General features: G+C 45.0%; 1 protein-coding gene across 4 annotated transcripts in view; it reads right to left on the bottom strand.

Annotated features, from left to right (window-relative positions):
- PDZD2 (PDZ domain containing 2) overlaps positions 1-27,491 on the bottom strand; it is a 180,084-nt gene that overhangs the window by 66,670 nt on the left and 85,923 nt on the right. For 3 of the 4 annotated variants that reach the window (XM_064176630.1, XM_064176628.1, XM_064176632.1), the window contains exons 2-5: positions 20,606-21,008; positions 4,243-4,385; positions 3,075-3,207; positions 761-925 (exon numbers count right to left, since the gene is read on the bottom strand). In XM_064176630.1, coding sequence (XP_064032700.1) covers positions 761-925; positions 3,075-3,207; positions 4,243-4,385; positions 20,606-21,008 — 844 coding nt within the window. The remainder of the gene's footprint in view (positions 1-760; positions 926-3,074; positions 3,208-4,242; positions 4,386-20,605; positions 21,009-27,491) is intronic. The other variant, XM_064176629.1, reaches the window with a different exon arrangement.

Raw genomic sequence — 27,491 nt, 5'->3', positions numbered from 1 at the left:
TTAAAGAAAAATAAATAATAAAGAAGAGATAAAAGCTTCAAGTGAATCCACCCTCTTTCCCTCAGTGGAAACCTGCCTGCAAGCTCTTCCAAGCGGCAAATACCGTTTTATTCTTTGTCTATATAATACAACACAGGCCTAGAACACTGATGAAGTTTCGGAGAGCTGCTACATTACCAATAAATAACAGTAATCCACTTAATCTCTGCTTAATGCAGCCCTAAAGGGAAGGCGAGCACGATTATCAACCAGCAGCATTCATTCAGCAGAACTTCAGTTATGGTTCGCAGCCAGAAATTCGTGTCCCTCCTCGCAAAAGCGCCTGTTGGCTTCAACAGAGCCAATAAAAGCTTGAAGACTTGGATCACAAACTCTTAAAGAAGTTTAGTTACAAAAGGAGAGGAAAGAAGAGCGTGTTACTGCAAAAGCACTGTGAGAGACTGCATCAGATCCAGCAGAAGCAGTGCAGCGGGTGGAAAATGATCCAGCGGCAGAGAGAAAAACAAAGCCGTGACTGCCACATAGCTTGGAGGACAAGAGAGCTTCTGCTCCCTGTGCCACTGTTTTGCTGCAGCACAGTGGCAGAGACGCTCTGTGGTAGATGCCAATCCCCATTTCAGCCTGTCACCCATGTAAAGGAAGGATGGGTGGGATCACCCCATCCTGAGGACCTGCTCCAGGTCAGGTTGCAGAAGAATGTGACAGATGCAAATGGACGCCAAGGAAGAGTGCAAAAACGCCACACCAAAGCCACACTTACAGTGACCAGTTTTTCAGGAGACACTTTCACTCCTTTCACGTCGTCTTCTGGTTCTTCATTTTCCTTATTGTCAGTGCAAGAGCCAGAGTCTTGGACTGAGCATGTGCTAAGCAAGTCTGGCAAACTGGTAGATGGGTACTTCAGAAAATCCCCTTCAGCAGATTCCTACCCAAAAGACAACAAAATATGTTACCTCACATGCACATGACACTGCTCCCTTTTACCTGCCCAATGACAGCTCCCTGGTGAGCCTCCCCTTGTCACACACTTCAGTGTGCTCTAAGACTGATAGTCTAATTACAAAAAGCAGACCTGTTTTTAAAGTGCACATATAGTAAATACAGGCCAATACACATCTGAAACATTTACACTTCATAAAGCAGCATTTAAATGCTTTCCCAGCAGCCTTCTCCTCCTTACTTTGGGTTTATCAAACGTCACTGTGAGCAGACCCAGGGTTTGCAGACCTCATTACTCATTTCATTGCATCCCAGATCACACTCTGTGCTCCTGCTCTCTCCCTGAGGATATCTGCTTCATAGGTTTCTTTGTCTACATGCGTAACAATCATACGTCAACAATTCTACTTAGGAGGGCAAAATGAAAACTGACGCACAGATCCTCTACCAGCTCAGTCCTGATGTTTCAAGATCAGTTTCCAGTCCTTGGCACCTTTTCCAGAAGGCAAGCAGACGCACCAGCTGGAAGCAGTGGCCAGACTCTCATTTTATTGCTTTCGGAACAAATCCTTCATTCAAGAGCGCACACCAGGCCAAATTGCGAGGTTGCTTTCCCGTAACAACAAATAATGCCCAGAGGGAGCTGCTGGGGAACACTTCACCTATTTACACCTTTTTTGAGACTGCCTGAAACACAGCACAGGATGATTTCTCACCACTTGCCTTTCCAAGTCCTCCTCCCAGGGACCTGAAAGCTGTCCAAATGCGCAAAGATGGGCCAAGCATTCACAGCATGTTCATCAACATGTTTCATGCTGCAAGCTTATTCACGATTATTTCGATGCAGTCATCACATGAGCAAGCAAATAATTTTAATGAGAAATTTATGCAGTTTACTGCCTTGTGCTTTTGGCAGGGAGTCCAATTGTTTAAAGTAAACACAAAATGTACCCACTTCTAGTCAAAACATGCTGTTTCCAGAGTAAACACCAATGGGGTTATTAACAGGCTATGAGCTGACAGAAGGTCACCAACAAACTTCACCCTTTAACTGAAAAATGACAGAAGCTACAAGCTCTTCACTTTGAATATGGTGGAAAAGAGCCTCATCTTGAAAAAACATGAGCATAAAGCATCCTGGTAAAGCCATAAAAGCATCTAGGCATTAATCCTCCAGAAATCTGCACCAGGTTGACTGGGGCAACCTGAAGATGAAGCTAAGAAAAATGTTTTCAATACTGACAGTGGCTTGCTGACACTTCACGCTCCACCTGGAAATGCAGCTTCAAGAGTAATCCCTTTGGCTCACTATGTTCCTGAAACCAGCCCAAAGGCCCTGATGGCCCCCACCTGCCAGAAATCCCACAGGTATTTCCCATAGCTGTGTGCTAAATCTAGAGCAGCAAATGTGCATCTGTGGTTCTGTATCAAAAATACACCCTTTCCCAAAGGCCACGATGGCCCACAGCTGACAAGTCTCTCTTTGAAATCCTTGGCACTTTTGAGAACTAGTCAGCCACCCATCAAACACCTACATCAGCCCAAGATGAGGAGGAGCAGGCTGTGGTCCTGGGAGGACAACAGTGGGCAGAATTTTCTAATAGGAGTGTAACATCCCCTCAGCCTCTCCTGAGACGACAACAGAATGAAGAGTTTGATTCATAAATGAGTTCCACTCTCATTTCCCTGAAATTTCATGCTGCTTTATCTGCAAGAGCTCCACTCTAAGCTATTAACAAGGGCAAAATAAGGAACTCAAGCCAAGAGATTATCATCAAGAGACCTCAGGCATACAGATAGGACAAGAGATGAGAGTGACGGAGGCTAAGCAGGCAGGAAGCAGAAGAGGCTGAGAACAACCTGCTTTGTTTAGCACATATTTTAAGAAATGGTTGTGGTCAAAATTTAACTAACATCTGCACAAATAAACACAGACTCATTTGCGCAGTTAACGACAGTGGCAAATCATTAAGTTGGTCTATACCCTGCTGATTTATTTCTCCTAGCTGTGTGTTAAATTTCGGGGAGCAAATGTGCACATGTCATTCCATATTAAAAATACACCCTTTCCATGAAGCACTTGCACAAACTCTTGTAGATGTACATTCAGGAGACCATCAAGGAGACGACTGTACCTTGCTTGCGACCACCAGCTGCACCAGACCAGCAGCTGAGCGAAGGAGAGCCACAGCGTCTTGGTGGGAAAGCCCAACCAGTGACTGCCCATTGATCATGAGGAGCTCATCACCTGCTGTCAGCCTGCCGTCCCTGTGGAAACAGAGTGGGAACACAGAGCTGCTGGGCAGTCCTCTGGTGCCATTTTCCAGTGGCACGCAGTGGGACACACAGGCATGGAACTCATGATCTGGCTGACGCTGAGGTTGCAGTGTTATTTGCCAAAATAAATAAATGGCTTACAAAGGCACCTCGGGAAATAATTGGTATAATCAAAGCCATTTCACTCTCTTTGCAGGGCTCTTCAGCCTGGAGAGGAGAAGGCTTTGAGGAGACCTTGGAGTAGCCTTACAGTATCTGAAGGGGGCCTATAGGAGAGCTAGAGAGTGACTATTTACAAGGTCTTGTAATGATAGGATGAGGAGTAATGGGATTAAACTGGCAGAGGGGAGATTTAAATTACATGTTAGGAAGAAGTTCTTTACAGTGAGGGTGATGAGACACTGGAGCAGATTGCCCAGGGAGGTTGTAGATGTTCCCTCCCTGGAGGTGTTCAAGGCTAGGTCAGTTGAGGCCTTGAGTGACCTGTTCTAGTGGGAGGTGTCCCTGCCTATGGTGGGGGGTTGGAACTAGATGAACTTTTGAGGTCTCTTCCAACCTAAACCATTCTATGATTCTGAAGCCATTCAAATCTTCTCTGTGCTGCACAGGAGATGGTCAGAGAGCAGCAGTGAGCTCCAGCTCCCTCCTATCAGAGATTAGGGTCAGGGCTGGCAGGGAGGACCCCAGGCCATGCAACTCACTCACTCATTCACTGTTGGTCCCACGGAAAAGGCTCAGTTTCCAAAAGTGAACTTGGATAAAAAGCCCTATGAGCCACCAGATTCCTTGGTTTATGCTCCATCACTAAGCAAGTGTTTAACCTGTCTGCAGTTTGGACTATACATGCTGAAAGAAGCTCCAGTGACCAGTCTCTTGAAAATAAGTTTTCAAGCTCAGAATCCCATGTTATAATCCTCATACAACTGGAGAGGAAAATTCCCCCAGCTGTCTTAACAGTCTGATTAACAGTGGTGGCCACAAATGCTCCATCACACCCACTCCCACGAAGGCACTACCATTGCTCACCTGTGTGCAGAGCCACCTTCTTCCACGTGGGTGATGATGATGCTGTGAGGGGACCGCTTTGATCCTCTGCCTCCTGTTATCTGGATTCCAAGCCCATCTGTCCCCTTCAGGATGTGCATCTTCCATATGCGGCAACCTTCTCGCTGAGAGAAAATGTGCAGAGAGTCCTTGAATTTGGATTTGGACACTGAGAGAGGGCTGGGAGAGTACAGGTGGGAGCTGTTTAGCACCTTGCTACCCATCACCACACATGTGTATAGCTCAAGCTATACAGGCCTTTTTGCTGAGCTTTGCCATGTTAGCTGTGGTCCAAGCAAAGGAGGCAGAAAGAAGGAAGCAGCACAGAGCAGAATCAGCACACAGAGGTTTCCTTGCAGGGCTGTTTGCAGCTTTTCTTGAGCCCCACAGAGGTGCTGCTCTCAATGCCCTAATCCTTCCTGAAGCAACCTGTGGCCTCACACTCCTCCGCCAAAACTCAAGGATGAGCTGTGCAGGGCTGCAGAGAAGCAAGCTGTTGTTCAAACACCAGGCAGGGCAGCTGTTATTGCAGCAGGAACCAGACTGTCATCACATGGCAGCATTCTCCTCTCCGGAGTGGTTTGCAGGATTTGAGATATAGGAAAAAAACTCCTTCAGTTTCAAATCATCATCTGCCAATCAAATATTTCTTACTGTACAGCTGCTGTACAGATTGTAAATTACAAATTTATCCACCACAGAGAGCAACTTTTCAGTCATAAGCAAAGTTTGGGACACATTTATTTATTTGTTTATTTTTAATGATTACAAATATTTATCCAAAACATGCTTTTACAAACTCCAGAGCGATCTGAAATGCAAGCAAACAAAAAAACTACACTAGTTCCCTACCAGTAGGCACAAGGAAATGCAAGTGTGGCAGCTATCAGCAACGCGAGGAAAAGGAAAGAGAAATGCACACAAGCAAGCAAGAGAGGTAAGGCAATTGCCAGGATTGTCTCAGAGGGGAAGAACGAGGAGAAGAGAATTATGAAAAACCCTAGGAAGCTTTCAAGCTTGGAAGACAGTAAAATGCACAATTCGGAGGCAATTTTTAGGCCATGTGTTGCAGCCACCAGGCACCAGGTCAGCTATTTCTGACTGTTCTGCACACAAGTAACGTTCTCGCAGTACGCAAACACTCAGGCAGCAGAGATGATTAAAATTTCATGCCAAACTGTGAAGAGCGTGTACAAATTGGTGCTTGTTTCTGAGAAGATGAACTGCTAAATATATCAGCAAACACAAGGGTTGTGTCAACAACCTGCAGATTTTAGGTCAGTGTTGTTTATAAAAGCCTTTATTAAGTGAAGAAAATGTGCCTGGTTTGTTTTGGGGTTTTTTTTTGTGTGGTCTTTTCTTTCCCTCCCCCCTCCCAACTTGATCACCAGGGATTTTAAATGCAATGCAGGACAAGATTTTCAGACACAGGAACAAAGAGGTCAGTATCCATACCAGTTAAAGTGAAAAGTAATCATTTGCACAGCCTCTAGACCACAGGTAGAAGAAACAGGAAAAACAAACCAGGTGTCTTAAGAGGTAGCACCAAAAAAATAAGTCTGAAAACATATACACCTGTGGTTAGTTTGTTAACTTGAAAGTCACACACACAGGTAATGTCCCAACAGGGATCTTCAACACATCGATAAAAGCTCAGTCTCCTGCTAACTAACAGGACATGTCAGGACAGAGAATACATTGAGATAAATTAGAGTGATACATGAGATACTGTGTTAAATGCAGGGGCAAGAGCCAACTATATTTATCTGCTTTAAAACCAGGACTGAGTTACAGCATGAAAATGCTCCAGAGGGGTTTTATTGCCATAAAGTACCTTGCACCCATTATGAAAACAGTGTAAGAGAGAATTACAGTCTCTGCCTCCCTCCAGCAAGCTCAGCTGAAACAATGACCATCTATTCTCCTCACAAGATGTACATAATTTTAAATACCTATACATATGCTTGTAAATATGTGTGGAGCTGTAAATACTGCTTCATCCTAACTTCCAGCCATCTGAGTTAGTCTGGTGATTCAAAGTGGGGGGAAGGAAAGTCCCGAACCACCACACACTCCAAGTGTCCCACTGTTAAATCCAGTTGGGAAGCAGACCCCCCCCAGTAAAGTTTAACAATGCAGACATCAAATTGCATTTAATGATCTGCAAAAGCTTTCTGGAATTCAAGTTATGCAAGGGCCCACAATGTGCAGTGCCCTAGCTTGCACTCCTCAGCACTCTTCACTATCGCACATCTCATTAACAACAAAAAAATTCCCTAACTTATTCTTAACTGACCCACTCCCAGATATTCACTCACATAGCAAAACACTTAGCAGTAAATGGCAACACTCCAGTCGTCTTAATGAAAGAACCATCTTATTTCCATCAAACTCCCACTGAAATCAAAAGTGCTTGCAAAATAAAGTGTTACTCAGTCCAAACACGGACAACAGAATATAGCCACAATAAAGACAGCAAAACCACGTGGCATATACTCAAATAAGTATTTCTTTCACTAAATTTTCAAATGACATGGTTACCACCTCCCATGTCAGAAAAGGCTGTCCCTCGAGCCCCTGCTGATCAGCTGTGTGCATTTCACTGGGAATAAATCATAGAATCATAGAATCATAGAATCATAGAATCAACCAGGTTGGAAGAGACCTCCAAGATCAGCCAGGCCAACCTAGCACCCAGCCCTAGCCAGTCAACTAGACCATGGCACTAAGTGCCTCATCCAGTCTTTTCTTGAACACCCCCAGGGACGGTGCCTCCACCACCTCCCTGGGCAGCCCATTCCAATGCCAATCACTCTCTCTGTGAAGAACTTCTTCCTAATATCCAGCCTATACCTACCCTGGCACAACTTGAGACTGTGTCCCCTTGTTCTATTGCTGGTTGCCTGGGAGAAGAGGCCACCCCCCACCTGGCTACAATGCCCTTTCAGGTAGTTGTAGACAGTAATAAGATCACCCCTGAGCCTCCTCTTCTCCAGGCTAAACAACCCCAGCTCCCTCAACCTCTCCTCATAGGATTTGTGCTCCAGGCCCCTCACCAGCTTTGTAAAACAGTGTGGACTGGAAATCAGATCCACTCGCTGCTCCCTCCCCCTTCTTCATAAAACATTCGTAACTTCTCTTTTAGCCTCGTGCTACAAAGCACAACCTACAAATACACATGTCCCTCCCAGGTACGTCACACCAAGATGTTGAAAGCTAAGCTAATTTTGATTGCTAGTCTTTGTTTGAGGCCTCTAGGAGAAAAGGGGTGTCCAGCAGAATGCTCACCTACTCCCTCTGAAGCTGCTGGAGAAGCAAAATGATGCTTCGCGACCAGCTAGGAAATGCCTTCGCTTTCAATGTGCATCTTATGTGACTCCATGACAGGAAAGCCTTAATGGAATCATGGAATCATAGAATCAATCAGGTTGGAAGAGACCTCCAAGATCACCCAGTCCAACCTAGCACCCAGCCCTAGCCAGTCAACTAGACCATGGCACTGAGTGGCTCAGCCAGGCTTTGCTTCAAGACCCCCACGGACCGTGCCTCCACCACCTCCCTGGGCAGCCCATTCCAATGCCAATCACTCTCTCTGCCAACAACTTCCTCCTAACATCCAGCCTAGACTTCCCCCTGCACAACTTCAGACTGTGTCCCCTTGTTCTGTTGCTGGTTGCCTGGCAGAAGAGACCAACCCCCACCTGGCTACAACCTCCCTTCAGGTGGTTGTAGGTAGCAATGAGGTCACCCCTGAACCTCCTCTTCTCCAGGCTAAACACCCCCAGCTCCCTCAGCCTCTCCTTATAAGGGTTTGTGTTCCAGGCCCCTCACCAGCTTTGTTGCCCTTCTCTGGACACCTTCCAGCACCTCAACATCTCTCTTGAATTGAGGGGCCCAGAACTGGACACAGCACTCAAGGTGTGGCCTGACCAGTGTGGAGTACAGGGGAAGAGTAACCTCCCTGACAGTTCCAAGCATTTGTAAATTAATTTTATTTTTCTTGGGTTTTGTTTTTTTTTTTTTTTTTTCCAGTTTTCTTGGGGCTTTGGAATTTTCAAAGAACACAAAGACAAATGCTTTAAATAGAAGAAGAAAATAAAGAAAAGCAGAATGATGTGTGCCTTAATTATATATATATTTTTAGGATCACATTTTCAAGTTTTACTTCATAAACAAAAAGACTAAGCTCACTTAAGTCTTTAAAGAAAGTTAGGGTTTTGGTGTATTCGTTCCACTCCAGAGACTTACAATACCCAGGGGAAACTCTAAGTGTAGTTAGATTTGACAGTTTGCAGGTCTGATGCCACTGTCCTTGGAGCCTGCATAATCCCTGCCCAGAGGAAGAAGAATTTAATTGCTGACTAGTCTCCCTGCTGGGCTGCACAATTCTGGTTGCTGCTTGGCTGCTGCCAGTTTCACATTGCTATTAACTTCTCCATCCTCTCAGAATAATTCACATAGCTTCATTTATAAACGACTCAGAATAATCCCCTCAGCTTTGTTCACAAGTGACACAATAAATCTGTACACATGCACCCACGGCTCTTGGTGAAAAAGCATTTCATGCCTAAAGCTTCTCGTGGTAGGCCTGATGGTCCAGAAATAGGCTTATACATGTACTGGCTTGCCCAGGCATGCTCTTCTCCTGTAGTAAACAAGGTACACACACTTAGCTTGTGCCTGACTTGTGCAAGGCCTATGCTTTTGCCAAATTTGGGTAAAGAAAGACTATGGTTTCACCTAATATGCTCAGGCTTGGATAACTGCCATTCTGATTGGCTATTCTGTGTCCACAGGCCCATTAGTCTCAGCCCACACTGCTAAAAGAAATATGCAGGTAAACGCAGTGTGCTCTGCCGTTCTATTCGTGCCTGCTGCTGCCTGCTGCCATTCCTTACTGCCTTATTGTTTTGCCTTAAAACTCCACTGTCGCAAGTTTACCAAGGACAGGCTCTAAATGCCTCCATGTGATTGGCCTACATAGCCAGTGTGATATTGTGCTGAGACTGCACATTGCAAGACATCCTGCCTGCACCTGAAAGTCTCCTGCCAAGAGGGGAAGTCCTGGAGATACACAAATTAGCCAGAGGATCAGGTCAGAGATTGTTGCCTCCTTTCCCCAGCACTCTGGAGCCTGGGAAGAATCAGAAGACTCAGTGGTTTACAAGAAAGACAAAAAAGTGTTTGGATACTGTCTGAACCTGTAGTTTGCCCTGTGAGTAGGGTAATAATATTTTCAGAGTAAATACTTAAAGCCTCTTTGTGATTCACCACTGCCTTCTGCCATAAGCAGAAAGGAGCTCCTTGAGTCCATCTAGAGGGCAAGCAGTGTACTGACCACAAGTGGTATTTGGAGGCAAGAATCTTCTCTTCCAGTTCAGTCAATGTATATATTTTTGTAAGTTATTTCTAGATCTAGTTATTATCTGTCAAATATTTCCATGACTGTGCAAAGAACTGATTATTACTAAAATTAGTAGTCGGGGGTGGTGAGAGTTCTAAGTATCAAAATTGATAAACAATATTAATTTTGGAAAAAATATAATCTCACATTAATTAATTTCCCCTTCCTAACAGTCCTGCTAGGTATCTCAAACTCCAGACATCCTCTGTGAGGACCGAGAGAGGCACTGCCAGATTCTGTCATAGACAGGGACTAGGCAATACCCACCTCTGGGCACTCCTAAGAATTGTAAGTACAACTTAAATCCCTTAACCAAAGGTAGGTCACAGTAACAAAGATGAGCACTTGAGAACCCAGGTGGAAAGGGCTCGCCAGGCAGCATAGACTGAATACTGGTATTTGACTAGACAGAAAACTTTATGAAATCCACTTGAGATTTGGGAAAAAACAGACACTCAGAAAGACATCCATATTTGTTTTGAGACTGTCAAAAGGAACAAGAAGACAAAATTTCTCATTAGAGATTTGTTCCCCATCTCCTGGGAGCAAACAATAACTCTACCTGGAGCCACTCCATGAACATCCCTTTAAAACCCAGAGCAGGAACACACCTGCATATACAGAGGAAATGTGGATTCCTCTTGACAGAAGGATTTAATGAGTACAACAGACCAATATGTGTCAAAGATGGTCTCAGAGAAGGAGGTGAGACTGGGTCACCTCATGGAGTCCCTTTCAGACCTACATTTTTTGACTCATCTCACATAGCAAGCAGAAACACAAATGGTTGTGCCACGCTGGAGTTGGGCTAATGGCTAACTTTCGTTCTGTGCAGTCACTGATAGGTGACTCAACCTTCCTCCTAACTTGGCTCTTTCAAGCAGGCAGCCCTTTTGACCTGATCTTTCCAGTTGAAGCTGACCAACTTCAAAGTGCCTGAGCTACAAATAATTAAAAAGCTTTCAAAGACAGCATGAATATTCTTACTTGGATTAATCACCAGCGAAAAAAATTGGGTCATCTTATGTAACAGACCACAAGTGAGAATAGAGAACACAGCTGGCAGCTTCAAGAGGGCCCCTGCAGGCCACTTTTCTCCAACGTGAAGCCATTGTACATCAGGCAGCCTCTGTTCAGAGAGAGCCTACATCTGGAACAAACTAGCGTGCCGCAGATTAGAAAGGAAGCACGCTGCCAGTGCGATGTGGGGAAGCTCGCCTTCTGCCTGCTCCAAGCGCATACCATCAAACGCTCGCTATCATAAGCACATCATTAATAAAACAAAAAGAAACATTTTTTTTTTTCCTCTGAGTGTTGAGGAAAATAAATAAATTAATAAAAGGCACTGGAGACATTCTTCACACACACCCCCCTCCCTCTTCTTCCACCCCTTCTCCTTCCTCCCGTTTTTTTCACTGCTAATTGCAGGGGAGTTTAAAGGGGTTTGACTGATTTTGACTGTGCCATGTTCAAGAAGCTTCAAATCTACATATACAAAGGAAAAATTGCTTTGAAATGTTGTATTAAAGAAAAGCTTGGCAGGAGCAAGGTGTAAACAAATGGAAAACAGAAACGCGGTAAGTAGTTAAAAAGCCAGACAGTAAAATGGAAAATGTAAAATAGCTGTCTATGAAAAAGCACTCCCTGTCATAGCAGCAATTCAGCTGAACCCGGTGTAAATATGTAACCACTTTAAAACAAAAACAGATACAAGCCCTGATGGGAATGCCAATAACTACACAAGGTCTGTACGCACACGCTGACTGCCACGAGCCCAAACGCAGCCCACAGGATATAATCCTTCCCTCCTCAATTTGACATGGATTTTTCCCATCTGTTTGTAGGGACTGATTCTGACTTAAAGCTTCACAGGTTTTGGCTACAGGGGCAACAACCAGTGAGCTCCTCCTCACCAGCCATGAAGCCACTTTGAAAATGGGAGACTTAAGAGGAAGTTTTAAGTTGCATGGATAAGAATAATGTATTTCAATTGGCTTCATTAAGTGCTGGCAGCTGATGTACTGATTGCACACAGCTGAAAATCAGCGCAAAACCAGCAGAAAATACCCCAAAGAGAAATGCATCACATTCAGACCAGTGTTCAAGCAGCAACCAGCACAGCATCCTCCTCTACAGAGGAAGGGAGCACATATGGATGGCTCTACCAGCACACCATTCCCCAGTACCTTTCACTGATGTGGGATAAGTTTAACATACTGCTTCCAGCTGCCTGCTCCACCTTGGATCAAATCATGCCTCCTCCTACTATCTCTTGTACCCAGCAGGCAGGTGGGAAAGACAGATCACTAGCTGGGGAATTAACTTGCATGATCACATACCAGCTGAGCAGCTCAAACATGTCAGTCTCAAGATTAAATCAAAAGTCACCACTCTTCACATCACAAATATTAGCATGAATGGGTACCAGAAGATCATGCCAAAATCTGATTTCTGCAGATTCTTAACAAAGCAGTTATTTCCTTAGTGGATAATGAATGTATTTCCACCTGATCTTAAGCAGGTTATTTTAAGGCTGATTTGACAGCAGGCCCCATGCTTTCATCTGCTGATTTGGTTTTATTATTGTACAAACAAGCTAAACAACTCCAGGACAAATGAAAAGTAGGGGAAAGGAACCTAAATTACTTTATCAATAAGTTACTCCAAGACAAGATTTTTTTTCCAGCTCTACTGCCTGTGAAAGCTTCTTAGCACTGAGACACTGAAGCCTTTGACTTCTGCTTCTGAGTGACTGGTGTCCCCATCACCACTTGACAGAAGGAAAAAAAATCAAAACCCAGGTAGATCTTACAACTGATTACACCAATTGGCCACATTAACTTTCCACCTCCTCAAAATAAGTAGGAAACAGCAGCACAGGCACAATTGCAACTGCATTCAAGTGTCCAATGCTGATGTAAAAAAGTTCTTGTGTTTGGACAAACAGCCACCAGGCACTTGACATCTTTCAGTGAAAAATGTGAGTGCTTTCCCCATGGAAAGAGAAGCATCCTAGGGGATAAAGCCTGTGGAACAGTCAAAAGCAATGGCATACCCTCACACAAGCACAGAATTAAAATACACAAAACAGGCATCACAGCAGAGTGCATGAAAGTTCGGTGACTTAAAGCAGACTGTCCCCCAGGGATCCATCTCCCGAGGCAGGATGCTTGCTGACATCATTTCCTTGGCAAGGGCTTTAAACATTTTATCAGTCATTGCAAGCACCTGAACTACATCACAACCCCTTACAGAAATCTGCTGGAGTAATTTGTCATCCTGAGCCATCACCATCTGGTTTGCACCTTTCTGGGCTGCTCCCCTCTTGCCATGAACTGAAGCTTTATGGATAGATCAACCCAAGGATTTTTCAGCTATCCCTGACTCCAGTGAGCTCAGGCTTTCAAGGGTTACAAGGTGTCCGCATTCCCTTAAGTATTTCGTCCAATCTCATTGTCTTGCTGAGTTACTGGGAATAGCTGGTTAGTTGGTTTCAAGTTCCTCAGAAAACACCCTTCTATGCTTCCATGTCAGCCAAAGAGGGTTTGCTCATGGAGACAAGCATTACAGCTCTCAGCATCAGGAATCCTTTGCGTTTAATCAGTGGTTTTGTCACCCTGCCTCAAAAATTAAGTGCATGTGGCTTTATAATCCCCACTAACACCTGAAACATTCCAGCACCTTAGCAGGCAACATAGCCTATTTTTAGGCATGTCCCCTTAGTTTCAAACATTCACACTTAAGGATTAAAACACAAAATGGTGTGAACTTAACATTTCAGCTAAAGCCAGCCCATCACATTCCATTAAAGATACAGCCTGCTACATCTTTAATGTCATATGCAAACTATTAAAAAAAAACCAAAACAGACCCCACTTTCTCTGTAGGTGGGAAACACTTTCACATGGATGCTCTCACCTAGGGTTTATAATAGCTGGGCATGGCTGAGACCTGTAACACAGCCTTGTGCATATCTTGGATGCCTTTGAGGGTAGCAGCTCATTTCCAAGAGCACTCCATTTCAAGATGACGCATTGAAATGAACTTATTACAACTTACTGTGCTAGTTTGATCCTAGCTGGGATATTTTAATGAGAGGAATTAGACTACAGGCTGTGAAAGGGAAACAACGGTGATGGCTACTTCACTTATAGGCTTGCTGAGATGTATAAAAACAAGAACACAAACATAGGTAACAGAATTGCTCTCTGGCTTTGGCTGCCTCTCTTCTCTCTCTAACCTGCTGTCTAACTAATCTGTCTGCTTCCTAATCCCCCTGGACAATTCTCCAAACTCATCTTGAACATAAGGCAAAGTCTGGGATAAGGTAGAGAGGTGGAAAGGAGGTGGAAGGGTGGTTGGGAGCCCCTCCCGGGGACTCAGGTTTCTGGGAGGGCTGTTGTGTTTCTGTATTACCTTTTTAACCTGTATATTTCTGTATATAGCTGTATATATTGTAAATACCTACTTGTATATTGTGCTAAATTGTAAATACAAAGCTCCATTCTAATTTCCAGCTCGGCTGAGTCCAGTCTGGGTGATTTTCTTAAAGGGGAGGGAGGGTGTAACACCCAAATCATCACACTTACTCATTACCAAACTATCTTTGTGCCTAACCCTCCACCAGAGACTTGGAAAATTCAATCCAAAACCAGAAGGACAGGCTGCCATACGAAATTAAATCTATAGCTGCCACAGCTGTAGCTATTGCTTAAAACACAGCAAACAAAGGTAAAACCTTAAGTAATTTGAAAAAAAATTGGTTTCATAGCAGAAAGTTGTGACAGTTGTTTCATGGCAAGGTGGAACATTACCACCAGCAAAAAAAAAATAATAATTAACTGTAATTTCACTGCTAGTTACATCAAAGTACTTCCTAAAACCTCAAGCAAAAGCAAGGCCAAGTTTTGTCAGTGCTGTACAGCCACAATTAAAAGACAGCCCTTATCCCTAAGAGAGTTCACAACCCAAAACAGGCAAGAGACAAGGAAGACGTGCTTATCACAGTGCATATTAAAACTTCAAGACAGTAGATAGCCTCAGGATTCATGTTAATGAAAGTTGGAAGCAGACACAACAGATAAAAAGACATTAAGAACAGAACAGATTATGAGGAACGCCTTCACATGACTAAAGGTATCTACATTAAAAGCTAAAAGTAAGAGTTATTTATGCCCAAAACATGCATCACGTAAGGGTCCCATAAAAGCCTTGATGAAACAATAATTACTGCTTAGGTTGCCAAAAAAGAAAAAATAAAAACTGATGTAAAGCAACTTAGCTTCAGAGCAGCACCTTGCTAACAGCAAGGTTTTCATTTTTGTACAGCAAGTGGATGAGAGTTTGTGGTTTTTTTCTGCATCATGTTTTTTGAAAGTAGTAAAATGCTTAAAGCCATTACATTATTTCAAAGCCTCATGTTTTGATTCCTGTAACGTGCTATTAAGCTTCCTCTTCTGCTCAGAAAGATAAGGAACATTTTCCATTAACCGAAACGCAAGGTAAGGCTGACATTTACCACTGCTTGTTGGCAAGTGCTACTAAAGTATGGTGGTCAGCCTTTCCTAATTGCAAAGCAAAATGCAGCTCCAGAGCATTCACCTTTTCTCAACACAGGCCATCTTAATAAGACAGCTGTAACAGGCCCAAACAAAGGAGAATTTGCTGACGAAAGAAAATCAAGTACCATGCAGTTGTAGCGACACAAAAGGAAATGCTGGCTGGCAGAGACATGGCTGCTCTTTCATACTCACCAGCATGGAGGGGTTCATCTTCTACCTAAGCTGGGCTTAGGTAGTGTATAAGACAGCAAAGCAGACTTTGGCAGCTGCAGCTCACTGTAGAGTGGCTGGGGTACTTAATATGGAGCCAAGATCTTGAAGCACTACTGTAAACCAGACTTCCTCAAAAAAGCCTTTTGCCCTCCTCCTTCCCCTTTTTAAATAGATGGTATGCTGACTGCACACCTTATGAGGCCACTAGGCTTTGACATTTCCATTCTGGAAAGGCATCCTACCACAGTCCTGGTGCAGCAAACAGCCTGGTAGACCTGGTGCATACCCTGCACTCGTCCTATGCCATGTACTTCATCCAGTGGAGAAATCACAGTATCACAGTATCATCAAGTTTGGAAGAGACCTTATAGATCATCAAGTCCAACCCTTTACCACAGAGCTCAAGGCCAGACCATGGCACCAAGTCCAATCTTGCCTTGAACAGCCCCAGGGACGGCGACTCCACCACCTCCCCGGGCAGCCCATTCCAGTGTCCAATGACTCTCTCAGGGAAGAACTTTCTCCTCACCTTGAGCCTGGCGCAGCCTGAGGCTGTGTCCTCTCGTTCTGGTGCTGGCCACCAGGGAGAAGAGAGCAACCTCCTCCTGGCCACAACCACCCCTCAGGTAGTTGTAGACAGCAATAAGGTCACCCCTGAGCCTCCTCTTCTCCAGGCTAACCAATCCCAGCTCCCTCAGCCTCTCCTCGTAGGGCTGTGCTCAAGGCCTCTCCCCAGCCTCGTCGCCCTTCTCTGGACACGCTCAAGCATCTCAATGTCCCTCCTAAACTGGGGGGCCCAGAACTGAACACAGTACTCAAGGTGTGGTCTAACCAGTGCAGAGTACAGGGGCAGAATGACCTCCCTGCTCCTGCTGGCCACACCATTCCTGATGCAGGCCAGGATGCCACTGGCTCTCTTGGCCACCTGGGCACACTGCTGGCAGGACTCAATCAGGTCTCAATCCCAAGGTCCGAATGCAGCACCCCAGTTCCTCTCCATCTCCTTTCCTTCATTGTTAAAAGCACTTTTATTCCGTCCAGTCTCCTTTACACAGCTTTCACTGGTCAGTACTAAATTTGGATGAGGATTTCAATATGCTATTAATCTGCATACTTATTTAGAAGCAAGAGAATCTAAGGGGGTTCTGAAGGTATTTTAGGTCTTCTGCTGCTTTTTTATTTCTTCTGATGGCTGGTGCTTCAAGGACTTTTCAGAGCATCCTGCTAGGGCCTTAGAAAGAGAAGGCAGCCAGTTTACTCTGGTGCACTTCATCTCCAACCAACCATCTCCTGTCTGCATCAACAAAAGCCTCCTGTCATGCCAGTGAAATCTGAATCAGTCCAAGTTACTCTTAGAAACTACACTTGTAGTCCTTCCACTTCTAACCCTGGCATCTTCAGCCTTCACAGTCCTACTTCTGATCCCTGTCTATAGCAGCCGTACCAAGACACGTCTGGGCTCTTTTCAGGAGCTAAGGAAGTGGTCCACAGTTCTGCCAAAAATACTATGACAGATTAAATAAGAACTAACCTGAGGGACTTTTCTCTACTAATAAATGCAGTGAAACCACAAAATTGGTATATTGCGAGGAAACCTTTATATCATTTTTCAGCTGACTCCAGCAGTCCCTCTCCATGCTGCTCTTTCATTCTGTGCCTTTATAAGCCTACAAAACATTGCCCTGTCTCAGGCCACAGAATATAAGAAGTAAACTTTAACTTCTGTACATAAGCTCCCCAATCTTCCCAGGATGTGATGGATAATTACTCTGTGTCCAAGATCGCCTGGTCTTAAATCACTGCCCACGACTCCCACTGCAGCCAGTTCTGAGTCCCTCCAAGGTCAGGTCTCATTTCCAGACCTTTGAGGTCTTCTTGCCAGGCATACTGAGCCTTTCTGCTTTGAATCCACACATTTTAGAGACCATTTAGGTTCATCCTAAGAATACTGCAGCATAACTTAACCACTGGTAAACATGAAATGCTGCCTGCTAATTGACAGGTACAATATTTACTGAAGGTTACTTACCAGCAAACAGCCTGGCAGATTTGTTTATACATTGCAAAGCAATGCCAAATGTGCAGGAGAGACAGAGCAAGATCTAGGAGATGAAAGCAAGCCTTGAGAAGGGGACTGACACATGCGCACAAACCAGTAATACAAGAATCTCCTGGAAGGTTCAGTTGACAAGAAAAATTTGTCTTGCCTCTCACTTTACGACTCAGCATGCAATGAGAATACCAGAGAACAACTCCACAGTCATGGGAGAACACCTAGCCTAAAATCAAATGACACTTAAGACACACCGATGCCTCAAAAGCACTCTCAGCACAACATCCTCAAGGCACCAACCATGAGCTGGCAGGCAAATTCAGTACAGCAAGTGAATGCAACCCAACTTCTTCTTCTTGGCTTTCATTACGACTACTTCAAACTAACTTTCTCTAGGGAGAGAAAGAGATGTTCTCTGGCTCTATATTCCAGTTTCAGTAATTCAATCTGCAGCCTGGGGCAGGAGAGGGAGAATGAGCGGTGGGGAGGCACAGCAAGGTCCTGCAGCCATGTCTGTTGCTGAGCCATTTCTTGAAGCCTTTCCCCCAACCTGCAGCAGACCTCCAGCCCACTGTGGGGTGGCTCTCATTTTCCTGAAGTGAAGGTACTGTTCCCCAAAGGCTCAGAGCTGACAGTCCTGGATATTCAATTAGTGGACATGTGGAGGAGACAGCAAATATGGGGTGGGCAGTGGGCATGGAGTTGCATGGGTTCCGGTGGAGAGGGTGCCCTGTTGATGCACCCTACCCCTGCCTGGGAGGAGGTAACTCATCCCACAGCAAGGTTTGGCTCGCTCTTTGAAGCCTGGAAGAAGACTGGATTTTGATATTCTCAACATTGTTTTCACAAGGGTCCTGACACAACTGGATCTCACATACCTGAGTGACAGGCCACGCTTAGAAACTGGAGATGGAAGTGAGATTTAAGGCTCCCAAGTGTCTTTCTTCCTTGCTTTTTTTAAACAGGATTCATACAATTTTGAAAAATTTATTCACTGTCCCTATTCAGTACTTATTAAGAAACTGAATTAAGCCTCTCATTACTATGATAGCAGCAACCTCCCATGGTTGCTAAAGAGATGGATTTCTAATAAGGCCCCCTTGTCTTTAAAAAGCGAAGGATGAGCAGGCATGCTCTTCAGGTTCTCCTTATTCAGATGTCAGGAAAATGTAATTAATACTGACACACACAGAGGTCAGATTTCTAAGCAAAGTATTACAAGGTGGGTGGAAACCAAGAGAGCAAAAGAAGCAATTTTATTAAAAAGCTGTGGCTCCCAACAGGCTCCATGACAGATACACCACAACTCAGCAGATTACATCTCTTGAATTTCCAGTGGCTCAACTACACTTTTACATTTTACAAAGCCACCTTCTACGTGCTCTGCGTTAAGAATTTATTCACTGCTCACATTGACACATATCTGTTCTGAATTAAACAATTTCTTCCTCAGAACAAACTTACTCAAAACGTTAAGGTAACACTAGCACAGAACAGCTCTGCTTTAAGAGTACCTTTACATACATATTGGCTTTCCCCTTTCTCAAACAAACTCTGATCATCTTAATTTATAGCATATGCTTCGTTAGGCATTTTCAGAACAGATTCAAGAAGTTTTCATTTGGACCAAAGCTTTCAAAATGCTGATGGGTTTATTTGTTTATTTATTTTCAGGCTTCTGACATTTTCTTTCAGAAAGCCACTGCAACTACAAGGCTTGCAAAAACAATACACAAGTATCTGCCCTTTCCTCTTGCACCATGAAATTCAGCATGTCTCACTGATGGGAAAAGCAGGTTTTCCTCAATTACGCTTCTTTAATGCCACCAGCTTTTTAAAACCTGGTTTGGCCCCTCCAATGTCCTTTAAATTAAACCAGTTTAAGTTCACAACCACTATCACCACCTTCCTGCATCGGGGAGCATTTAATTCAGAAGACACGTTTAAACCCGTACCTTCCTCAAGAGAATTTCGTGATGAGATGTCCACTCATACTGCTTTGTTACCAGCTTTGAAGTCTTAAAACCAAAACCAGCTGCTGCAGCATGCTTCAAGCCCAACAAAGCAGCACTCATCTGTTTATACTATCACTGTCTCTGGGAAGACTGGCAGACAGCTCTTCGGGTGACAGATGAATACTGAAACCTGATTAAGGCCTTGGGTTGTTTTTCTCCATACAGCAACACTGCAACTCTAGCCAGGCAACAAACAGCAAGATCTCCACTAGGATGAAGACAGAAGCAATGAAAGCCCCAATCACATCATCATCTCAAACACTAACAAATTGTCCATCTCATCAACTCACAGCAAAATTCACAGTAACTTCCATGTGGTCCTGAAACACAGGCCAAACAAGTTCCGTAGCAGAAATAAATGCACTGTCATTTGCTGCATCATAAAAGGAAGTTTCAATTCCAACGTTAATATGAGCTTTAAGTTATCACAGAATCATAGCATCAACCAGGTTGGAAGAGACCTCCAAGATCATCCAGTCCAACCTAGCACCCAGCCCCAGCCAATTAGCTACACCATGACACTAAGTGCCTCATGCAGGCTTTTCTTCAACACCTCCAGTGACGGTGACTCCACCACCTCCCTGGGCAGCCCATTCCAATGCCAATCACTCTCTCTGGCAACAACTTCCTCCTACCATCCAGCCTAGACCTCCCCCAGCACAACTTGAGACTGTGTCCTCCCCTTGTTCTATTGCTGGTTGCCTGGCTACAACCTCACTTCAGGTGCTCTTAAGATCAGACTTAGCTAAACATTAAGTCCCACAGGGCAAAAAGACCATTGCCCAACGAAACCTCCAGCCTTGGTGTCATAAATTCATCAGCAAAAGAAATCCTGAGGCCAAACCTGACAGGAGAGAGATACAAGGACCTCTTTACCACAGATGAAGCACGACAGAGTTTAATCACAATTACCATTCAGTCATCCTGCCCCTCTGTTTGGACCCCATTCCCCACAGACTGGTGCCCCAACAGCTTGGATTATCACTTGAAGGCTCAACCTGGGGATGAAGTGCTGAAACCAAGAAAGCCACTTGAGACACACTTAACTTGCTCACACGGCAGTTGCCTCCTTCTCTATTAAAACTCAACACAGACTTACCAGGGCAGACTGGTCACCAAGATCTGGCACACCACCATCTGACAGCCGGCACAGGTACTGTCCCCTGGTACCCTGGAGCTGCTCTTCCCCATTACTTTCTGTTTCGGACGTCTCTGGCTGAGCAACTTCTACTTCCATTGGAGTGCAGTGCCCATTCCCATGCTCCAAGGCCAGCTTTTCTTTGCCGTCCTTGCTGCCCGGTGTTCTGGTGATGACGCCAAACTTTCTGGTCCTTTTCCCATTCTGAGCAGCTCTGTCGCTGGGTTCAGGACTGGGCTTGGCTTTGGGGTCACAGCTGTTGCTGTTGTTGCCGTTGGAGGGAGGAAGAGGGGCTTTGCGCTTGATGCGGCGCAACATGATCAGGTAGACGAAGCCGCCATTCCAGCACTGCTCGGCCAGGTAACTGCAAGGAAAGCGATGCACAACGATTACTGGACTGCTTGTCTCGTGGTGTGCACGTCCTGTTCTGGCACTCCAACAAGGAGCACTCCATGATGCTGTTGTAAGGACTCAAGTTTGTCTCACTCTAATTGCCCCAGCACTGTTTGCCTTCCCAAAGTGTTTCACACCATTGTCCCCGAGGAATGAAGTTCTGTGCTGATGTCTCACTGTAAAGAGGACTCTTGCCAAAATAGCATATCCTCATGTTTTCCGTCACACTATTGTCTCAAGAGGAATCTCTGCTTATCTACAAACCCACAAACTCCATGCTGATAGCCAGCAATGCTGGGACTCACTGGGACAGGTTTTCGTGGACCTTCTCATGGACAGGACTCTCAAAAGGTCACTGACACAGCATTTTCCCAATTGATTTCACACCATTACCACAAGCTATGTGACAACAGCAGCTGATAACCAGACAAGGCCACAAGTTTTGCTTTCAGGAATGTGACTGTGAGACCGGAGCTAGCACAGGTAACTAACCATGGGACTGGTGTTGACACCAGTAATAGTACAGTGTGGCTACGCATGGGACTGGAAAGGGTACAAAACCCCAGAAGCAACAGCCAGAGTCTGAAGCTTCCCCACCAATCAAGACCTTCACAGGGATCAGCGAGGCCTCATCTGGATCCACAGTGGTAATTATTTTTTTTGCTTTGCCATCCCTTGATTATTTCATCCTCCTTTTTTTATATTTCACAGAATCACAGAATGTCAGGGGCTGGAAGGGACTTCCAAAGAGCATCCAGTCCAACCCCCCTGCCCCGTCACAGCAGGACCACCTATATCAGATCACACAAGAACATGTCCAGGCAGGTCCTAAACATCTCCAGAGAGGGAGCCTCCATAACCCCCTTAGGCATCCTGTGCCAGTGTTCTGGCACCCTCACAGTGAAAAAATTTCTCCTCATGTCTCCATGGAACTTCCTATGCCTCAGCTTCTATCCATTGCCCTTTCTCCTACCATTTGGCATCACCAAGCAGAGCCTGACTCCAGCCTCTTGGCACTCACCCTTTACATATTTATAAACAGTGGCCTCTCAGTCTCCTTTTCTCCAAGCTAAAGAGCCCCAGCTCCCTCAGTCTCTCCTCATAAGAGTGATGTTCCATTCCTTTAACCATCTTTGTGGCTGTGCACTGGACTCTCTCAAGCAGTTCTATGTCCTTCTTGAACTTTTCCTCCTACATACATATACTCAAAATAAATTCAAGTGTTTTTCTCAAACCAACTACTTAGTTCCTTCTTGGTTTCATTTGAGGGATCCATAAAAGAACCATTCCTTCCACAAAAAGTGGATTGAGACAGATGTCTGTGCACCTTGTGCAGATGGTTATCCAATTTCTGGGTAAGTTAGGACATCTTGAGGCATTGACAAATGTTCTCTTCCTTCATTACTGGAGGGAAAAAATACCAAGGAGAATACCAGGAATAGTAACAGCCTTACCAGGCTGATTTCACCACAGTGTGATATTACAACTGGTAAACGCTACCAAATGGGTTCCCATGACCTCAGCCTCTGGCACAGCAGCAGAGCAATGTGGAAAGGTGGATTAAGCAAAGCAAAAAAATGTTTTGAAATGAATAATTTTTTTTTTAATTAAAAAATTCAAAATCAGAGAGACTTCATTTGTGCAGCAGCCCACAGAGCATTTGCATGTGAAATGAGCCTCCTTAGTGAAATGAAGCCCACACCTTGAGTACTGTGTCCAATTGTGGGCTCCTCATTTCAGGAGAGATGTTGAGATACTGGAAGGTGTCCAGAGAAGGGCAATGAAGTTGGTGAGAGGCCTGGAACACAGCCCTGTGAGGAGAGGCTGAGGGAGCTGGGGGTGTTTAGCCTGGAGAAGAGGAGGCTCTGGGGGGACCTCATTGCTGTCTACAACTACCTGAAGGGACATTGTAGCCAGGTAGGGATTGGTCTCTTCTCCCAGGCAACCAGCAACAGAACAAGGGGACACAGTCTCAAGTTGTGCCAGGGGAGGTCTAGGCTGCATGTTAGGAGGAAGTTCTTCACAGAGGGAGTGATTGGCATTGGAATGGGCTGCCCAGGGAGGTGGTGGAGTCAAAGTCCCTGGAGGTGTTGAAGAAAAGCCTGGATGAGGCACTTAGTGCCATGGTCCAGTTGACTGGCTAGGGCTGGGTGCTAGGTTGGACTGGGTGATGTTGGAGGTCTCTTCCAACCTGGTTGATTCTATGATCATCTTCTATCTCAGCATACACAAATGCTTAGAAGGCCTCAGGGAAAAAAAAACAAACAACCAAAAACCACCACTACACAAAAAAGAAAAATCAGCCACTGGGGTAAGCAGGAATAGCACCAACAGCCTCAGTACTGCACCATAAGGAATTTTGGCTCCCATAAAGGAACATGGAAATAAGTACAGTAAGTATATTGCACTCAAAGCAAGAGGCAAGTCACTTCAGCTGCACAAGGTGCAGCCCTCAGGTTCAGGTAACACAGAAGAGCATCAGCTTCCCTCTCAAAGTCTCTGGACGTGCCTCCAAGGAACTAACATTCCTGCTTCAAGCAAGTACTTGGTGAAATTGCACCCACTGATACAAACGGGGAATGTAATTTCATGCCCCTTTTGGGAAAGGATACACCTCAACCCAAATTCTTGAAATATCTGGGTTCTGAGCCAAGGGTGTAACCAACTGAGAGTACAAACAAGATGGAATCTGTACTAAGCAGGTTTGTATGTGCCCTTTCACACTAATTCACATCCCCAAATACATTGCTCTGCTCACTAGTGAAAGCAGTAAGAGTCTCCCAGAGCATCAAATAAGCTTCTGCTGCAGCTGCTTCACTGGTACTGAGCAGCTGATGAGCATGCAGCTATCAGAGATGAGAAACTAGGTGTGAAGCTGAACCATAGAAGACCCCAAGAAAAAATAACACAGTGCTTGTGGTTGAGAGAGGACTAGAGACTCGGGAGTCATCCAATGTGATTTTTTTTTTCTTTCCTTCCCTTTCTTAAAAGTTGTTTGACCTTAAATGTAAGCCTTCAGACTTACTCCTGCACAGAGGTGACTCAATGCCAAAACAGGAAAAGTGGCTACGATAACCTCTGAAGCAAACTTCAGTACAAAGAGGAAAGCAGTCTCAATTACTCTAATCTGGTTCCAGCCTAGCAGAGGCTGGAAAGAACACAATGGGTGTGAGATTCTGTCCAGGGACATGAGCTGCGAGTTTCAGTCCACTTTTTCCCCAAGCTTAGATATCCCCCTGCAGAAAACACTGACATTGAAATAACTTCACTTAATTAAGACTGATGACCAAATTAATACTGCAACTACATAACTGTAAAAGCAGCCCCAAAGGAACACAGAGGAAGGACAAGTACATTCTCTGTGCCAGATTTCCTCAATTAACATAAAATGGACTCCTTGGAAGGTTCACTCAGCAGTTTTCACCCAGCAAGTCTTCCTCTCCCCCCCACCCTGCCCCCACTTTCCTTTGTTGCCATTGATATTGTGTACTACTGTGTTCTCCAGGGATCAGTGCTGGGCCCAGTCCTGTTCAATATCTTTACTGATGATCCGGACGAGGGGATTGAGTCCAGCATCAGTAAGTTTGCAGATGACACCAAGCTAGCAGCAGCTGTGGAGCTGTTGGAAGGTAGGAGAGCCCTGCAGAGGGACCTGGACAGGCCAATGGGATGAAACTGAACAAGGCCAAGTGCAGGGTTCTGCACTTTGGCCACAACAGCCCCAAGCAGCACTACAGGCTGAGGACTGAGTGGTTGGAAAGCAGCCAGGAAGAAAGAGACCTGGGGGTATTGGTAGATAGTAGCTGAAGATGAGCCAGCAGTGTGCCCAGGTGGCCAAGAGAGCCAATGGCATCCTGGCCTGCATCAGGAACAGTGTGGCCAGTAGGACAAGGGAGGTTATTCTTCCCCTGTACTCAGCACTGGTCAGGCCACACCTTGAGTCCTGTGTCCAGTTCTGGGCCCCTCAATTCAAGAGAGATGTTGAGGTGCTGGAAGGTGTCCAGAGAAGGGCGACAAAGCTGGTGAGGGGCCTGGAACACAAACCCTATGAGGAGAGGCTGAGGGAGCTGGGGGTGTTTAGCCTGGAGAAGAGGAGGCTCAGGGGTGACCTCATTGCTGCCTACAACCACCTGGAGGGAGGTTGTAGCCAGGTGGGGGTTGGCCTCTTCTCCCAGGCAACCAGCAACAGAACAAGGGGACACAGTCTCAAGCTGTGCCGGGGAAAGTATAGGCTGGATGTTAGGAGGAAGTACTTCACAGAGAGAGTGATTGGCATTGGAATGGGCTGCCCAGGGAGGTGGTGGAGGCACCGTCCCTGGAAGTGTTCAAGAAAAGCCTGGATGAGGCACTTAGTGCCATGGTCTAGTTGACTGGCTAGGGCTGGGGGATAGGTTGGACTGGATGATCTTGGAGGTCTCTTCCAACCTGGTTGATTCTATGATTCTATGATTCTACTTTGTGGGAGGGTTGGGTTGTGTTTGTTTGTTTGTTTTTCGCTTGTTATTGTTTTGTGTTCTTGGGGGGGGGTGGTGGTGTTTGTATTTTAATCATTCAGAACATTTTAATAAAGCCCTAAAATAATATTTTTTTAATGAAAAAAATTGAAGGTAGAAAGCCAACAAGCCCCACTGCTGGAAAGTCTCTGTAGCCAAGGTCAGCTGTCTGGGTGGTCACAAGGTGATGCTTGGCCCAGGGAGGCACCCAGGACTGGTAGGACCTGAAGGGTTAGCAAAAAAACCCAACAAACCAAAAACCTGGAACTAAGATGGAAGTGTTTTTTATTATCAAGTTCAAAGAAAAAAGTCTTTTCATCAACAGAAAACAGGGATTTTGTTCCAGGAACAATATGGGCTGCCTGTTTTTCACATTAATCTTTTGACTCAAATTTCAAGGCAGCCAGTAGAGTTGATTAAAATTTATGATTTTTGCTTGCAGCAATATCACTGCACTCTGATCCATCACATATAAGCCTGATAGCATTGCTTCTTCTGGCACATGGAAACAGAAAAGCAGTTCCTCTTCCCATAATCCTACACTTGACTCAGGTGTTGCTTATCCTCTTTTTTATGCAGAGTCAATTCTGCTTGACTTGGTTTTGTGCAGGTGCATGTATGTGGGGGTTGCCTGGGGTTTTGTTCTGGGTGTTTTTTTTTTTTTTTTTGGTTGGTTTGATTTATTTGGGGGTTTTGTTTGGGGTTTGTTGTTTTTTTTAAACACAAATCTCTGCCTCAGAACTAATCACTGATGTATTTTTGAATGCCAGTAACAAAATGCATGCATCAATCAACCACCTGATTTAGGAACCAAGCGGAATGAGATGGAACTTCACATGTGTCCAAACAAAGTAGTTTTACACAGCCCAAACCAATTTACTATTTCACCTCCACTTGTAGCACATTTATTCTGTTCATACAGGGAAGAAAAACAGAAGAAGCTTTCTTTCTATCCACTGTTCACAAATAACCATCCTTAAAATCTGGAGTGGGCTTATATGGAGCGGTAATAGATGCAGTTGTGCTAAGATCACAGTCTTGAGGCTGTCTCGGGTGCAGCAATGACAAAATGATAGAGTTCTTAAGACTCTGAGAAGAGAGAGGTCAGCAAAACTGAGAATTTGGGCTGCTGGCAGGCAGGCTTTGGACTGCTTCAGAGACTGGTCTACAGAGTCCCTTTGGAAGCAGCCCTGAGGGGCCAAGGAGTCCAAGAATATTGGACATTGCTCAAGAGGGAAGTCTTAAAGGTACAGAAACAGGCTGCCCCATGTGCCACAAGACAAGTCAGTGGGAAACTAAATGTCTCTATTTGGCCTGGCCAAATAGAGACATTTAGTTACAACTTATGGAGAAAATGAAAGTTTACAGTTATTGGAAAGGGCAAGACCCTCAGAAAGGACTACAAAATTGTTGTGAAGCTATAGAGAGGGAAAATTAGGCGGTCGAAAGCCCAACTGGAAACTAACCTGGGTTCAGATGTTAAACACATTAGCAACAAAATGAGTACTACTAAGGAGAATCTCTGTCCTTTGTTGGATGCAGAGTGGAATGGAATGTAGTGGTCAAGGATGAGGAAAAGGCTGAGGTGCTCAAAACCTTTTTTGCCTCAGTCTTCAATGGTAAGACCAGTTCTTGGCTAGATACACAGCCCCTAGCTGAAAGACAGGGATGGGGAGCAGAATGAAGGCCCCATAATCCAAGCAGAGACAGCTAGTGACCTGCTTAGACATATACAAGTCTGTATGACAAACCTGATTTCCCTCTATGACAAGGTGATCCTTGCAGTGAATGAGGGAAAGGCTGTGGATGTTGTTTACCTGGACTTAAAGCATTTGACACTGTCTCCAACAGCACCATCCTAGCTGCTTGTGGCTTGGGTAGAGAGACACAACCTAGTCAGCATGGGTTTATGAGTGGTCAGGCATTGGAATGGGCTGTGCGGGAAGGTGGTTGAGTCACCA

The sequence above is a fragment of the Pogoniulus pusillus genome, chromosome Z, assembly GCF_015220805.1.
Source record: "Pogoniulus pusillus isolate bPogPus1 chromosome Z, bPogPus1.pri, whole genome shotgun sequence".
NCBI lineage: Eukaryota > Metazoa > Chordata > Aves > Piciformes > Lybiidae > Pogoniulus > Pogoniulus pusillus.
The sequence above is the reverse complement of the archived record's forward strand: the minus strand, read 5'-3'. Positions and strand labels throughout refer to the sequence as shown.